General features: G+C 34.1%; 1 protein-coding gene across 1 annotated transcript; it reads left to right on the forward strand.

The window, feature by feature from the left end:
* Positions 1-1,248: 1,248 nt before the first annotated feature.
* Positions 1,249-16,699, forward strand: LOC115422116 (taste receptor type 1 member 1-like). Its single transcript, XM_030138189.1, has 6 exons — positions 1,249-1,394; positions 7,466-7,772; positions 10,379-11,101; positions 12,815-13,021; positions 13,141-13,261; positions 15,771-16,699. The coding sequence occupies exons 1-6, from the start codon at positions 1,249-1,251 to the stop codon at positions 16,697-16,699; spliced, it is 2,433 nt and encodes an 810-aa protein (XP_029994049.1).
* The last annotated feature ends 924 nt before the right edge of the window (positions 16,700-17,623 follow it).

Consider the following 17,623-nt stretch of genomic DNA (forward strand, 5'->3'; position numbering starts at 1 on the left):
CACTGGAAAGTCTATATTTATATGGTAATATTCATGCAACAAAGATTCACAAAGTATCTTTTTTTTGTTTTCTTTCTTTCTGTGAGCAATGTTGACACCCTTTTTTCTCTTTTCAAAAAAAAAAAAAAAAAAAGAGAGAGAGGGAGAACAGTGTACTTTGTGTCAATGATGTCCTGCGTAATATGTTGTGAGACTGCTTTGAATAAAAATTTGAATTAAAAAAAAGTGACTTTTTCTGTAAAATCTATCATTAACTGGACATAAACCAAGTGTCTCCATCCATTGTCATTTATCGAACTTAATGGGTTTTACTGGTGAATCAATGTTGTAGAAGATGACGGAGCCTCTGAACGTCCAAATGGGTCATATCTGATGACCATGAAAACACGACAAACTGCATTTTACACTAATTATTTACACGGATTGATAGGATTAATGGATCAGCAGGTATTAAAACATTTTAGATCAGAAGGTGGTTTTGGTCGCCAGTGGATGTCTGGGACTTTATGGGTTAAATACATTGCATTTATTAATATCTTCTCACCTTTAGGACCAGATTTATAAAATCACGTTGCATGTGCATGTGAATGTGAATGGAAAGAGTACTGATAATATTGAAGGATGTCTTATGATTTGTATCAGACAGCTGTTGTTTGGTGAATGAGTATAAATGTATAGAACTTATTTTGTTGTCTTTGTTTACTTTAATTGCATTTGGCTGTTGTATTATATATCCCATTTGTGTGTGTGTGTGTGTGTGTGTGTGTGTGTGTGTGTGTGTGTGAATGGTGTAAGATTAATGTAAATAATTAAAATTGTAATGTAGAGGAGACCCCAGGAAGAATAGCAACTGATGTTTCAGGTGGGGATGTTAATAAATGAAAATAAATGAAATGTGTAATTTTGGTTAAATGATAGTACTTAGATGTAATTTCCTGCATTACCAGATGAATTCACGACACTTTCATTTCAGTTAAATCTTTTGCACAGTCATCATAGCATGTCTCAGCCCAACTTAAGACATTTTTTGCATACTGATTTGTAAACGTCCAACCATTTACACAAATGTATTTATGACATCTCAACTCATGCATTTCTAAATGGATGGAAATGATGACTGGGGTTTTGTCGTCTCAAGGATCACATTACTTATTAAAGGCATGTTCATGTCTCATGAGTTCATCCAGTATCCCGTTGGAGAACGCTACTGCCATGAAACATTTACTTTTATTTCTGCGTCTGCTGGAAATGGTTCTGAATGTTCTCTGTCAGTGTGATGTTTCGACCTCAGCGTTTCATCTGGATGGTGATTATATGATCGGGGGCCTTTTTGATGTTCACTCTGTCACTGAGGCTGTTTCTCAGGACAGACCGGAAGCCATCGACTGCTCCAGGTGAGTCTCATCTGGGTGGATACTTTCTCATTTGACCTACTGACAAACGGCATCTGTGGCCCACAGCTATTCACCTGGAACCCCCGGATTAAAATTATTTAAATTTAATCTAAATCCTTTTATGTACAGTCACAATCTATGTTTGCATTTATAATGTCACATCTTTTTAGTCCAGCTTTTATTTTATGTGTTTTCATTGTCTTGCAATTTTACTCATTTCTTATTTTAATGTTATTTATATGGATTCAAATATTTGTTTGAATGCATATTTGTTAACCAGCACTCAGAGTTGCATTTTCATACACGACCTCTACTATGTAAAAGTAAAGGCCCGCAGTAACTTGGCACCGGTATTTAACAATATTTCACTCAATTTTAATTTTGTTGTTACACTGACAAAGAGTAAATATTAGTGATATTCACTTAAGTATGAGAGTCTTTACTAGGGATGCACTGATTCCGATACTCAGTGTGTGTACTTGTACTCGTAAAAGTAATCCGATACAACTGCACCGATACCACTTACGGCAGCGTGACATTCACAGTTCAGTGCAGCAAGTACGTGGCGGTGGAATAATGTGCGGGGAGTGTGAAGAGGGTGGAGATTTTTCAAAATAAATGACGGTGATAAAAGTAACGCCGACTGCAAGTAACGTCAAAGACACAGACAGATACAGACTCTGCGTACATTCAGTCCGTTTCCCAGGTGCTCATGGATGCATACCCAGATGGAGAATACCACCGGGAACCGTGGAGGTAGAGGATCTGTTCAAAGAGCGACTGTGTGAGTTAGAGAAAAACTATTGACAGATTCATGGCAACTACCCAGGGCTCGGCCGTGTCCGTGCTACTTATGCCACGTTTCCACTTGATGGAATTTGATTTGATTTGATTTATTTAATTCGAACATGCAAAGAAGCAAAATAAAACAAAACAAAATAAACAAAATAAAACATTTAAATGGACAGAATCTATCTTCAAGCACATACAATTCTGAATTTTGTATGGTCGAAAAGGAGTAGGAAGAAGTATGAACTTATTTAATCCTACCCCTCAGTGCTTTTACACCTTTATCACTAACTTGATACGAGAATCAAACAATACTATTTTCCTAATTTTGGCATCGAACCACAACAAATACATAATGCAGTAACTGAATTACATACAACAATATGATCATGTCAGTCCAGTCATACAAACAGACTCAACAAGTCAACCATTTTCTTCAACAATTACAGTAGATTTATCAGTACAACATCATCCATAAACAAACAGGCCTCATTGTCATTATTAAATACCGTACCGCTCAAGAATCATTTTTTATATATTTTTTTAAACTAAATTATGGTTGATATTTGTTTTATCTCCACACACAATTTGTTCCACAATTTTACTCCACAGATGGTGATACAGAAACTTTTTAACGTAGTGGAACTGGCTCAACTCGGCTCAGCTAAACTCAACTCTGGTACTAGATACTATTCCTGGAGACCGTTTCCATTGCAGGATTTTTTTTTTTTTTTCCTAATACTTTATTTACATAATACCCTATACACATAGAACAGAACATGGCATGGAGAAAACATAACATAATGCTCGAGGTAAGGCAGGAAGAAATTAAATATAAATACATAAATAGGTAAGTAAATTAAGTAAATAAAAGTAAAGGAATAAACAAGAAGAGAAAAAAAAATTAAATTAAATTTAAAAAATAAATAAAATTCGTCACATAAGGCTTTAGTCTTCACAGCTTTAGGGTTAGTGAAAAATTGAAGTGTGTCTAGGTAGGATTCTAAGAAAGATTTAAAAACCACAAAGCTGGGTTTCTGATTGGCAAACTTGCTGGCATGTATATGAAATTTGGCTAATAAGGAAATGAGATTAAGAATATACAATTTCTGAGCAGGCAGATCAGTAATAAAGAAACCAAATAAAATATCTTCAATTTTGAAGTTAAAAGAAATATCCAGCTTTCTATTTAAAAAAAGATTAAAATCACACCAAAAAATTTGACAGAATGCACATTCCCAAAACAAATGAGTTAATATTTCATCTGAATTATGACAAAATGAACAAAGAGGGTCAACACTGGTCTTATACTTACCTAAAACTGAATTAACTGGATAACACCTGTGTAATAGTTTTAAAGATACTTCTCTCACCTTATTTGAAATAAAAAAATTCCTTGGTAATAACCATACTTTTTCCCATTCCACATCGGAATATAAATTACTCCAGAAAAAGATGGAAGTTGGCTTACAAATTGTATCCCTTTGGATCAGTTCTCTAATGAATTTATTATTAGTTTTTTTATTCAAGAATGGATCTCAATTTCCTATGTATAATTCTGATTGCACAATTTGAGAGGTAATGGTTGTTGAAGTTCTAACGGTAGAAGATAGCAAGGTTTTTAAACCTGAAGGGATAGTATCAAACACAATGGCGTATTCTCTTGGGAGTACCTGAATTTTACATTCTAACAAAAATTCACTATAAGTAAACAACTGACCTTCCTTCTTAACCCTTTCATGCACAGGTCACTACAGTGGACAGTTATTCTACAGCCGTTCTCTTGTATATTCATGGGTTTTGTTGTTTTAGTTCCATATCAACCAACACAGTGGACATTTATGCATCATCCCATACACTGACATTCATACCGTTACTGTAACTGTGCTGTTCTTGATAAACCTGATCTGCAGTGACATGTTTGAGTGTAAATCAATTGTTATTTATGATACAAAAAGGTTTTGGGTTTTTTTTTCATGTTATCTCCATGAAGTGAGTAATTACTAGCATTAGAATATGTTAAAATGTGAGAAGACGTCAGATTAGTAGCATTAAAAATGTTTTTATTTCATTGTTTTCATATCACTTTCTGATATTGGGTTTTAAATACATGTTTCTTTCCTTCAAAAATTAAATGCATGGATATTTTTGTAACTCCATAGAAAAAAAATATCGCATTGTTTTTTTCATGGCTAAGGAGGAATAAAAAAAACAAAAACAAAATGTAATCTTGTCTAAGGTTCTCACAATTCAAGCATGAAACGGTTAAACAACTGACAGACAGTCAAGCAGTATTCTGTTATCAACCCAGTTCTTTAAAAACAATGATTTACGTTTGAAACATACATTCTAGTTATTCCATATATATAATATTTGTGAGGGGAAAAGTTATGTTGTTTCCATTACAGGATACTACTGACTTTACAGTACCTGGTTGTCATAGTGATGAGGCCCGTTACTTCCGTGTCGTCTTCTCAGAGAGTCGCTGATAAACTCACTCATTGCGTGTTGTCTCGTCAAGCTCATGCTGAATTTTTACGTCTGAACCTCCTCGACATAGTGTAGTTTTTCAGGCTGTCATCATGTGGATTAACCTACCGCTATATTTACTGTCAACTTCCGCATCTGTTTTTTGGAAAATGGCGGGTCACAGAGAAAACTGTCTGACCAATCAGAGGTCTGCAGTGTTCATACGTCACATTTTAGTATCTGGTCCCCAGTCCTGGAACCTCGGCGGAGGTGATACCAAAAAACTAGTACCGGGTACCGGGTCCTTTTTTGTAATGGAAACGCAAAAAGGCCGAGTTGAGTCAAGCTGGTACCACGTAGTGGAAACACGGCATAATAATCATACTATTTATTTATTTATTTATTTATTCTTTATTTTTTATTGGCACAAAGCAAATTTACAGAACAAGAATGGAATAAACATTACAAAAGAGAAATATAGAAATACATTTGACACATGGTGGAATGATTAAACACAACTATTACAACTATCAGAAACAAATAATAATAATAATAATAATAATAATAATAATAATAGTATTTTTTTGACATTTGAGGTATAATGAAAGTATTGAAGCAGAAAGAAAAATAAATAACTAAATCAGACTGGACAACAGAGCACAAAGGACTAGGCAAGATATAACTAATACAGGATTAATTGAGAAACGCTCATTCCAACACATTAAATGTCAGTAGCAGCACTTTGTTCCAGTCAGACTAATGACAACGACAATAAAGCACATTTACAAAAGGAACTAACAACTGGAATGGGATTATTTTGTTTAGCAGTTATAATTGATAATTATCATTACTGACTATTTTCCTTTACTTATTGATATGGCATAGGGATTAGAGGCAGAGAAGCCTATGGGAATGTATATGTGTATGTATGGAACAGTGTATATATGAATTTGTACATGTATATGTAAGTGTATATGCATATATGTGTATGTATGTATATGCAGGTGTATGTGTATATGATATATGTGTGTGTGTGTGTGTATGTGTATATATATATGTATTTGTGTACAGATGGATAGATGTGTAGGTATATGGGTGTACATATGTATGTATGTATGTATATGTGTACATATTGTTGGTTTAGACAAAGGGGTGAGAGCTAATAACCAATGCTTCTTCTCACGCCTTTTCGAATATGACTTTTTTTTTTTCCTTTCTTTTCTTTTTGCGTGTATCATTATTTTATGCTTCCTTGAACTTTCATTTCTATATTATGTTGTGCAAAGAAGTCAAATAGTAGTAATAAGGAAGCTTGTATCATATCCATATTCGAAATAAATCAATTTAAAAAATATATATATTATTATTAAGTAGTCGTATCGGTTCTCAGTATTGGCAAGTATTCAAATGTAAGTACTTGTACTCAGTCTGGAAAAAAGTGGTATTGGTGCATCCCTAGTCTTCACCATGAACTAACAGCATTTATCTTGAAAATTCAACCTGGATTTTTCCCAATAGCATTTTGGTTTTTTTTTTTTTAAAATACTGAACCACAACCATTTTTAAGAAAAGTCACTTGATATCCTACCAATGACCAAAACAGGTCCTACTTTGGAAAAAAGCTTTAATTTTAGAACCAAAAGAAAGCCCATTTGACTGTGAAAGAGAGGGTTCTCGCTATTGGTCTGATTCAGACAGGTGGAACTCACCACCACATGGCTCTGAGGTTCAGGTGAGGTCACCATGTAGACAACAGTCTGGCTTTAAAGTATCAGGATATAGAGTAAAATAGTTGCAATGAGCATTTTCATGAAAATAGCTATGGAGCAAAAGCGGGCCTTAACTTTTTTGAACAGTTTAAAAAAACATTGATTACCTGAGTTTTGCTCACAGTACCTTCCATACACTGCAAAAATCCAAATCTTATGTGTATTTTTCTAATTTCTAGTCAAATTATCTCATCACGCTTAAAATAAGCCATAATCACCTAAAGAGTAACTTTTCAGTGAGATATAAGAACTTATTTTTAGACAATAGATCTTGAAAATCTTATTTCAAGAAATCTTACCAAGATAACTTTCACTTGTTCCATTGGCAGATGTTTTTTTTTCATGAATTACGCAAAAAAAAAAAAAAATCTTGAATTTAAGCAAAAAAAAAAAAACATCTGCCAATGGAACAGGTCAAAATTATCTTGTTAAGATTTCTTGAAATAAGATTTTCAAGATCTTTTGTCTAAAAATAAGTTGTTTTATCTCACTGAAGAGTTGCTCTTTAGGTGATTATGTCTTATTTTAAGTGTGATGAGATATTTTAACTAGAAATGAGAAAAATACACTTGGTATGATTTAGATTTTTTCCAGTGAAATGAGATCAATAAAGTCTATATCTATAGCAAAATTCACTAGGTTTTGTAGATCTATTGCTCATTGAATCTCCTTACTGACCTCTTATGAAGCTAAATTGTGGGTCAGCAAGGATATTTTGTGAACCTCTAAGTGCACAGAAATATTTTATGCAATTCAGTATTAAAAGTTACATTCTATTTACCTGTCAAACATCTGTTTCGTTTCCCTCAAAATGTAATTTCTAAACTGTGTGCAAAGTTAGACATTATTAAGAGGAATATGCATGTTTTGTTACGTGGTTGAACTGATCCTTCATAGCCCAAAGGTTTGAACAAATGTTCAGCTAAAACTGGAGCCAACAGAAGGAAAAGCTCTGTATGTCTGTCTATGTATCGAGACTATAAGCAACATGCTGAAACTGTAAATATTCTGCAAACTCATTCCTCTGTTTTTGTTCATCCACAGTCAACCTTTTGTCATATCAAACTATCGGAGGTTCCAGTTAATGAGATTCTCTGTTGAGGAGATCAATAACTCCACCAGCCTCCTGCCAAATGTGTCCCTTGGCTATGACATATTTGACCAATGCTCAGTTGCGCAGAATTTCCCAGGTATGTTTAACCTGATCTCTGTGAACGATACAATCCAGCCTTGGGATGAACCGCACGGGGATCCAACCAAAGTGTCGAAAATGATCGCAGTGGCCGGGCCTTTTTCAAGCACGGAAACTCGGACTATATATCCACTGTTAATGATGAATTTCATTCCTCTGGTAGGTTTATTGTATTACATAAATGGATTTGATTCATATGTCTTGATTTTATACCCATGCTGCTCTGGAAAAATATGACCAACCACTTAAAAACTACCAGACCTGAACTGAAACGAAAACATTTGGGATGTGATCAAGAGCAAGGTCGACTATTACATTATCTGAGAATATTATAATATGCTGACTATAATAGGACTGAGGAAAAGGACATGAAATGAAACATCATTAGATAGATAGGTTAATATTTTAAAATAGGTTTGTAGTTATTCTGAACATCTTAATTGATTAAAGATTATAATGTAAATTGTGTTTCTCATCACATGTCTAAGGATAGATAGGTAAACATTTTAAAATATATTTGTAGTTATTTAGAACATTTTAATTTATTAAAGATTATAATATAAATTGTGTTCTCATCACATGTCTAAGGGTAGATAGGCAAATATTTTAAAATATGTTTGTAGTTATTTAGAACATTTTAATTTATTAAAGATTATAATGTAAATTAAGTCTTTCATCACATGTCAAAGGCCCCCATTTATAAGCTGAGGACTGCTTCTGGGGTGTCCTATTACAAAATGTATCTTGTAAATGAATTGTCGATTTTGACTGTTTGAAGTAATTTTGTAATAAATTGATTGATTGATCGACAGTCACAAACCAAACATTTAAAACAAACAAACTAAACCTCCTTGTGTTTTTGCTCTAACAGTGACATAAAGCACCCAACAGTAATATGAAATATTGAAACTGATGGACAGCACTGAAAGATGAATGTTATTTCAACAAATGTAATGCCATATTATTATTCTGTTTAAAACTTCACATGAACTTGTTTTCTTTGCATCATTCATAGTTTGCGTTATTTGCATTATTTTGCTCTTTTTGTCATTTTGAGAAGGAAGTAAATGCTCTAAATTGCACATTTTACACATTTTCCTATTGTCATATTATTGGGAGACATCTTTGGTCTCTTCCCCAACCATACTCTGGAATGTTAAATGTATGTCCCTGTACTCCCTAATCTATGTAGTGGAGCTTCCTCAAGTAAATGCACACAGAATCAAGTTAAAGTCGGAGATCGAGCAGAATTCGAGCCACATAAAGTGTTTATTCATACACAAAATAAACACTGAGTTGAAATCTGCAGAGACAACTGACTTTTCGCTCTGGGAGACCACTTTTATTTGACCAAAAATAGGTTGGGTTTTAGGTATAGACCATATCCCCATGTTCCATTTTTATCATATTTTGAACATTAATCTAGTCACATCAGAAGCCCCTCCTTCTTGGCTTTGTCTCCAATAGGGTAAGTTTTTACTGGTGTCTGTCTGGATTGGGCCGCATACAACTATTTCCCAGTATTAATTTATCATATATAAATATGTCACTTTTTCCCCAGAATATGTAAATTATTTCCCAGAATGTCCAAAATTTCCACTCACGTGTACTTTTGTCCACCACGTTTTGAAAACTTTCCATTGGCGCACATGTCTTTTTGTAGTGGTTCTCCCAGGAAAAAAAGTCAGATACTGTGGTACAATCTTCACATTACACTAAAAATAAGTTCTGGAATGCAAATGAATACTGGTTAAACACTTGTAAATACTTTTGATTAAAATACTGGTTTCTGACACCACACTAAATAGGAATACATCTATTTAAGAGTCTGGTCTAGACTTGGTTGGTTGGTTGGTTGGTTGGTTGGTTGGTTAACATACACTGTAAGACCGGATAAGTTGAGTTTACTTAAAAAATCTGAGGTAATCGGTTGCCTTAAAAAATTTAAGTAATGAGTAATGAAAACTTGAGTGTATTAAACTTAAATGCCTGATTTGAATGGAATTGCTATTTTAAGTACAACACACTAAATGCCAAGTTAATTTAAGTTATAATTTGTTGCAATGTCAATTGCTTTGTATAATCATTGTTAGACTTAATATCATCAGTTCATTGTACTAAATTCCACGTTATTTTAAATTAAAATCTTTTGCAATATAAATCGCTCTGTATAATTATTCAACTGAATATATTGTGGCATGGATAGAATTTAGGCAAGAAGTTAGCTCAATGTAATTTGACAGTACAGGAAGTGCTTTTGATTTGACAAGGTATAAAAATTTACATAAAAACAAATTTCTTGGAATGAACAGGAAAGCCATTGTTCTTCCTATGGCTCTCACTCATGGTGCAGCTCTACAAAAATACAAAAACAAACACAAAAAGGCCAATAAACATTGTCATACACACATTAAATCAAAATTAACATTAACGCCACAACCCCCGCTGCACATAAAAATAACATATTTTCAACAACATGCCCAATACCCACAATGCAATGCGGAGATAAAAAGGTGTGGTCATGACTAAAACTTAGTGATTTAAATCCATTCAACTTAAACTTTTTTGTACTTTCAACTATGTCTCCAAATTAGTAGAATATACTGAACATTTTATAGTAGTGAAATAAAACTTAAATCATTTAAGGACAGTAATTAAAGCATTTTAGTAAATACAAAGCCCGGGCTTACAGTGTATGCACACATAATTTGGTTCTGTCCATGTAACATTAAGTGTTTTACTTCTACTTTTTACTCCTTCAACAGGTCAGTTATGGAGCTGCTAGTTCTTCCCTTTCAGAAAAACTGAAATATCCCTCCTTTCTCCGAACAGTGCATTCCAATAAAGATATGATTGAAGGGATTGTCACTATTTTGCTGCACTATAACTGGCGCTGGGTTGCTTTCATTAACAGTAACGATGATTACGGATATGACGGCCGGGATCTGTTTGTGAAACGAATTAAAGATACAGACATCTGCCTGGCTTATAGCAAAGAGCTAAACCACAACACAAACATCTCCCAAGTGTTCCAGCAGATAGAGGAGCAGGGGGCACGTGTCATTATCGCTTATGTTCCTGAAAGAACCGCTGAAACGCTCATCGGCTCAGCGATCCAGCTGAATGTCACAAAGAAGGTGTGGATAGCGGTGGAGGCCTGGTCCTTAAACAAGAACCTTCTGAGGGACGAACGAATCCAAAATATTGGGACTGTACTCGGGGTGTCACAGCCAGTGGTGAACATCCCAGGCTTTGATGAGTTTATCTATTCCACAGTAGAACACATGTATTGTGAAAACCAAGACCAACACTCTTGCAATCAGGTTTGCAACTGCAGTGATGTGAGCCCAGAACAAATCGCTGATGCTGACCCATCTTACTCTTTTCCTGTTTACTCGGCCATATATGCCATCGCACATGCCTTACACAATACGTTGCAATGTGGAAGTGGAGGATGTCAAAGGAACGTTACAGTGGAACCATACATGGTAAGAATATGACTGACTTCTTCAACAGTTATTCACATTACAGATGGATATGCTGGTCATTTTGTCTAGGAATGGATAAATTGCAAATTGTATAAAATATGATTATAGCTTTTATAAAGTGTTGTAACCAAAAGTGACACAATGAGATTTAATTTTCCTTGACAGACTCTATGGCAAAAAATCTTAAACATTAAACCAGTCTAACACATCCTTTTTGAAATTGGCTATCACAGTTAAATTATGTCACATTTCTTCACACACAACTCCTACTGTTGTGTTTCCTAGGATTCTGTTGGGTTTCTGTAAATTGGCTTAGAGTCTGGTTTTGACCAACTCTCTATATAAAGTGTCATGAGATAACTTTTGTTGTGATCTGGCACTATATAAATAAAATTTGATTGATCGAGTGATTTGATTGGTTTTCCCCTGTAAGTTATGTTGGAAAAAAGCGTCTGCCAAATGCATAAATATAAATATAAAATAGTCTCTGTCTGACCTGGAGGAAGACAGACTTACAGACACTGCTATACTTCCATTTTTTTTTTTTTTTAATTGATCATAGGGTCACTGGAATAGATATAAATGTAACATACTGTGCACTTTTGATCCCCCTCAGCCAAATATAGTGTAAGATTCTGTTGAAAGTTACTGTTCTATAATATAGATTAGATTGTCTTTGTGTAAAACTTATTACGTACATATTTGTATTTGAAAGTAATCAGTTATGAAAACTGCACAATGCCATTTGACCTTGAAAAAGAAGGTCAAGGTCACTGATTTTCAGTAGGCCTCTGCTTCATGCCAAGATGCATTCACAGCATAAATTTGGTGCAGATATCTCAATGCGTTCTTCAGATTATACGATTACATAGTTGAATGGACAGACAGACAGATGGACAGACGACAAAACGATTACAATACCCCTCCGGCCATTTTGGCCGAGGGGTAAAAATGAGTCTGTTACAAAGCAACTTGTTACACAGTCACCACTATGCACAAAGTCCTATATAAAAAAGACTGAAACTGTTCATCATCAAAAAATTGTATGTGATATTTAAGGGAAAAAATAGGCTAATTTAATTCCAGAGTTTGTTTTATATGTATATCTAAAATGCAAAATACAGAAGGTAATATTATAATAAATGGTGGTAAATCACTTAAGAAAGGTCAGATATAGAGAAATTTTCATTTGGGAACAGACACAAAAGTAGTGCTGGGTCTTTATGGGTTTAACGTGTTAAATGCACCATTTGTGCAAGTGTTTCAGTTCAGGACCATGACCTGTTCACACCGGAATCTGATAATAAAGCGTAAAAAAAAGTGTTAAATAACAAAGCATAAAGAAGAGATCTGCAGCAATAAATCCTAACTGAGCCTTTTTTTTTTTTTTTTAGTTTATTTCGAATATGCAGCAAGACAAAGTAATCTTACTTAGTCTTTAGAAATAAAACAGACAGTAAGAAGTCATGGAAAAAAACAAAACTTAAATATATATACATGATTTCATTTGCACATTTGAAAAGGAGTGAAAGGAAGTAGAACTTATTTAATCCCACTCCTTCTCTACACAACAGTCTATCCTTTAGCTTCCTATCAGCAGAATATATGTAAAGTCCCTTAGATCTTTTGTAACTGAGCCTTAATTCTGGACATGTGAACATAGCTTTGTGAATTGTGAAACTAGGCTGATCATGTGTTTTTATACTCCCACAGGTACTGGCAGAACTGAAAAAGTCAAACTTCACACTTTTAGACCAGGTCATTCAGTTCGATGGGAACACTGACCCCACATTTGGATCATATTCCATTGTTTTCTGGAACCAAAGTGGTGAAGCAGAGGAAGTTGGATATTACACATTTTACCCTTCTATCATTTTTTCTATCAACACCACCAAAATCCAGTGGTTCACAAATGGAGACGTAAGAAATTTGTACTCATTTATTTATAACAGGATATCTAGACTTTTACATGAGTTACCTTAAGGGGAAAAAAAACGCTACATCTCCTGAAGCTGAAGTTGATAATAATACTTCCACAGATCCCAACATCACTCTGTTCCAAAGAGTGTCGAGCTGGATATTCGAAAAAGCAAGATGGAATCCACACATGCTGCTTCAACTGTCTGATCTGTCGAAACGGAACTTACATCAACACCACAGGTATTTTATTTTTGTTGGTAAAGAAGACTTAAGGATACAGGATTAGTGTCCAATGATACCAAAAACAATCCCTCTTTTTTTTTTTTAACATGTATTACTTAGTCACTTTATCTTGATGATGTTTTCTGTGTCTGTATAATGATTGTATGTTATTGTCATTCTACTGGATTTTTAGCTGTTGTAACACTTTGTAATTAATTGCAAGTGCAACACAAATTTAAACCTTTCAGAGCTGGAGGGTTTTTTTTGTTTTTTGTGTTTTTTTTTTTTTTTATTCAATTTCGATATCAAGGTTTCAAAAAAGCTGTCCGTTTCATTCAGTTATGTTGCTTGTCACAATGCTGCAACTTTGGTCTTTAAAGGTGTAAATATATTATCATAAGATACACATTAAATTAGCATCATTCTTGCCTTTATGCTAATCTGGATTCAGCTGGTTATTCATCCAATGTATAGCTCCAACTGTCACTATAACTAAAAATATTCAGTTATCTAACATATCTATGTAATAAACCAAAAGCAGGAAATCACTGAAGTGTTTAGTGTCAAATGAATCTTTAGGTTATAATTGAATAGATTAGCTGGCTTTTCTGAAAGTTGTGTTAAACAGTTTACTTAAATCTGAAAAAGAAGATCCTACACAATTCTAACCCATAAAGACCAAGCGCTACTTTTGTGTCAGTTCCCAAATGATTTTTTTTCTCTATATTTTTAACTTTCTTAAGTGATTTATCACTATTTATTCTAATACTATGATCAGTTTTTAGCATTCTTAAGTGAAAATCAGGTATTTTCCTACATTTAGGTTACTAATTATGATTGATGTCCATATAAGCTAAGAATAAAGTTGAGTTATTATATCTAAAACAGAGAAAACTTTGTAAATGTCTGAATGTACCTGTGACCATTTCTATGTTTGTTTTGTACCATATACTAAAATAATAAAAATTTAAAAAAATAAAGTGCAAAAAAACCTGAGAAAACTGAAGAAAGTTACCTTTTTTCAGTGAAATCTATCATTAACTGAACATATAAACAAGCATATCCATCCACTGTCAATGATCCAATGCCATGGGTTTATTATTTTTTCTTCAATTTCATTGAGCTTGTGGCTTGTTTTGTATTTTTTTTTAATTTTTTAAAATCTATTTTCCCCCCTTTTCTTCATTTTCCTGCTTACTTTCATTCCTTTTTACCTTACTTGAGTCATTTTTTTTGCTTGTTTTTAAATGTTATCTATTATTTTGTACATTTTTTGCTCCATTTCATGTACTATTTAACCCTTTCATGCATAGTGGTCACTACAGTGGACAGCTATTCTACAGCTGTTGTCTTGTATATTCATGGGTTTTGTTGTTGTTTTTTTTTTTTTTTTTTTTTTTACACATATCTTTATTAAAGTTTTAAGACACTACATATCTTTCTGGCATGAATTGGTAACATCATGTAGATCTCTCCTGAGCATAAACCCCCAGAATCACAACCCCTCCCCATAGTTTTCACACAATTTATCAGTAAATACATGTTTCTGTTCGTCAAAAATTAACCGTGTGGTGTCCAGCTGAGTGGACATTTTTGCAACTTCATGAAAAATAGGTTCTTAAGAATTTTTTTTTTTCATTATTATTTTTTTTATGTATTTTTTTTAATTTTATTTTATTATTTTTTTTATTTTATTTTTTTTATTTTTCAGAAAAAAAAATTCCAATCGCATTGTTTTTTTCATGCCTAAAGAGGAATAAAAACATTCAGGAAAAAATTTTGATTAAGGTTCTCATAATTCGTGCATGAAAGGGGTAATATATATATGATCAAAAATTTCAAGCATCTCCATCCACTGACATTGATCCAACTCCATGAGTTTTACTGGTGAGTCAATGTCCAACGCTTCAGATGATGATGTTTCCATGTTCACAGGGGAGCCTCTGAACATCCAAATGGGTCACATTTGATCACAAACTGCATTTTACACCAACTATTTACATGGATTGATAGGATTAGTGGATCAGAAGTTATTAATGTTTTATATCAGTAAATATTTTTTGTCACCGGTAGCTGTTTGGATCTTCATGGGTTGAACATAGCAATTTATTTATAACAGTAACATTTCACCCCTCTTGATCATAATTGTTATACACTGTGGTGCTTTATAAGAGCAAAATTCCGATTTTTCCTAATTGGCATAAATACACCGTCACCTAAAAAGTTGGAATAAAATATATTTACCTCCTCTCATGAAATGATTGTGACAGTATGATTTAATTTTGATAGATGACATGTAACTAGGGCTCAGTATGTAATCACTGTACCTGGTCAAAGGTGATTACTGATGTGTAGAAATAGGAATAAAAAGAGGAATGTGTCTGAAAACAAAATTAATCCAACTTTATGAGCAACAGTGTATGTTTGCCATGAAGTATATCTGGTGTTCGAACCTGTTCACACAAACTAAAATGCAGTTCTGTTCTTCATAACCCGAACTATTCTCTCCTTCTCTTGAATAAAACAGATGATCCATTTAATTGTGTCGCCTGTAAGGAGACAGAATGGTCTCCGGCAGGAAGTACGTCCTGTAACCTTCGAGTGGTGGAGTTCATCCCGTTGACTGACATATGGGCTATTCTCATCATGATTGTGACCTGGGTCTTCGTGGGATTCACCGCAGCTGTGTTCGTGCTCTTTGCCATCAACTACAACACACCTATTGTCAGATCAGCTGGAGGACTGATGTGTTTCCTGATTTTAGGCTGCCTCGTTCTGTGTAGTACGAGTGTGTTCTTCTATTTCGGAGCTCCAAGTGTTTCTTTCTGTATTATGAGGTTTCTACCATTCCTACTCTTCTACACAGTCTGTCTGGCTTGTTTTGTTGTGCGATCTTTTCAGATTGTTTGCGTCTTCAAAATGGCTGCTAAGTATCCCACGCTGTACAGCTGGTGGATGAAATATCATGGACAGTGGCTGTTCATTTCAGCGGCATTTCTGACTCAGGCACTGTTACTTACTTTAGGGAATTCGTTGTCACCTTCCAAACCTTTCAATGACACACAGTCGTACCATGACAAAATCATTCTAACCTGTGACATCAATCTCCCGTCATGCCTGATTCCTGGGATTTTCCTGTTCTCTTTGTGTTCACTTTGCTTTATTTTCTCCTACATGGGAAAAGACCTTCCGAAGAATTATAATGAGGCCAAAGCCATAACCTTCTGTCTGCTCCTGCTGATTCTCACCTGGATCATCTTTGCTACTGAATCCAGCCTTTACCGTGGGAAGCACCTTCAGACTCTTAACGCTCTGGCAGTACTGTCCAGCCTCTACTGCTTCCTGTTGTGGTATTTTCTCCCCAAATGTTACATAATCATTTTTGAACCCAACAAAAACACACAACAGCACTTTCAGGGTCTCATTCAGAGTTATACTAAAACTATTAGCCAGTAAAAGCCTGTCTACATGTCCATTTTTTATTTCTAAAACACAAAGTATGCTTGTCCACTTCCATATCAACACCTTCTTAAAGAAACTGCCCAAGTCGGTTTTTTGTAATTAATTAATTAATTAATTAATTAATTAATTAATAATAATAATAATAATAATAATAATAATAATAATAATAATAATAATAATAAACAAATACATCTTTTTTTTTTTTTTGCTTGAATCATTAAATAGTCCATTTCTGATTTTTGGTGTTATCTGAAAAAATTACCCCATCAATTTATTTTAGGTGTACTTTTTACTACATGGAATATATACATAAAAAGTCCTTAAATAGGCCAAAACTTGACACAATAATTTATGAAAAAAATTGTTAGCATTTTTAAAAATCTGTTTTATCTGTTTGTTGGTTTTTTTCCTCATGCCTATACTTTTTATTGCTTCCCTGTACCACCATATTAGTCCTGTGCTCAGTTCTCTGCACTGGCTTCCTGTGGCTCAGAGAATAGACTGTAAAACAGCTCTGCTGGTCTGTAAATCTCTTCATGGTCTAGTACCAAAGTACATCTCTGACATGTTGGCCCCATATGAACCATCTCGAATCCTGAGAACCTCAGTGACTGGTCTTTTACTGGAGCCCAGAGTCAGGACTAAACAGAGTGAAGCTGCATTTCAGTTCTATGCAGCTAAACTCTGGAACAGTCTTCCTGATGATGTGAGGCAGACCTGTACTCTGACAATGTTTAAATCCAAGCTGAAAACAGCTCTGTTCAACTGTGCATAGAACAACTGAAAGGGTTCTATCTGCACTCTGACCTTTTACTTTGTTGTAATTGATATTTATGTTTTATTGATTATGTTTTAATTGTAATTGTGTGTTTTTAATCTGTCTCTTTTCCATTTTTGTAAAGCAGTGTGAATTGCCCT

The sequence above is a fragment of the Sphaeramia orbicularis genome, chromosome 7 (assembly GCF_902148855.1).
Source record: "Sphaeramia orbicularis chromosome 7, fSphaOr1.1, whole genome shotgun sequence".
Classification (NCBI taxonomy): domain Eukaryota; kingdom Metazoa; phylum Chordata; class Actinopteri; order Kurtiformes; family Apogonidae; genus Sphaeramia; species Sphaeramia orbicularis.

What these genes read in the sequence shown, in the direction of transcription:
- LOC115422116 (XM_030138189.1), top strand. Translation starts at nt 1,249, where the DNA reads ATGGTTCTGAATGTTCTCTGTCAGTGTGATGTTTCGACCTCAGCGTTT. An exon ending in GAAGCCATCGACTGCTCCAG is followed by an intron (nt 1,395 to 7,465) that starts GTGAGTCTCATC and finishes GTTCATCCACAG; the next exon opens with TCAACCTTTTGTCATATCAA. An exon ending in TTACAGTGGAACCATACATG is followed by an intron (nt 11,102 to 12,814) that starts GTAAGAATATGA and finishes ATACTCCCACAG; the next exon opens with GTACTGGCAGAACTGAAAAA.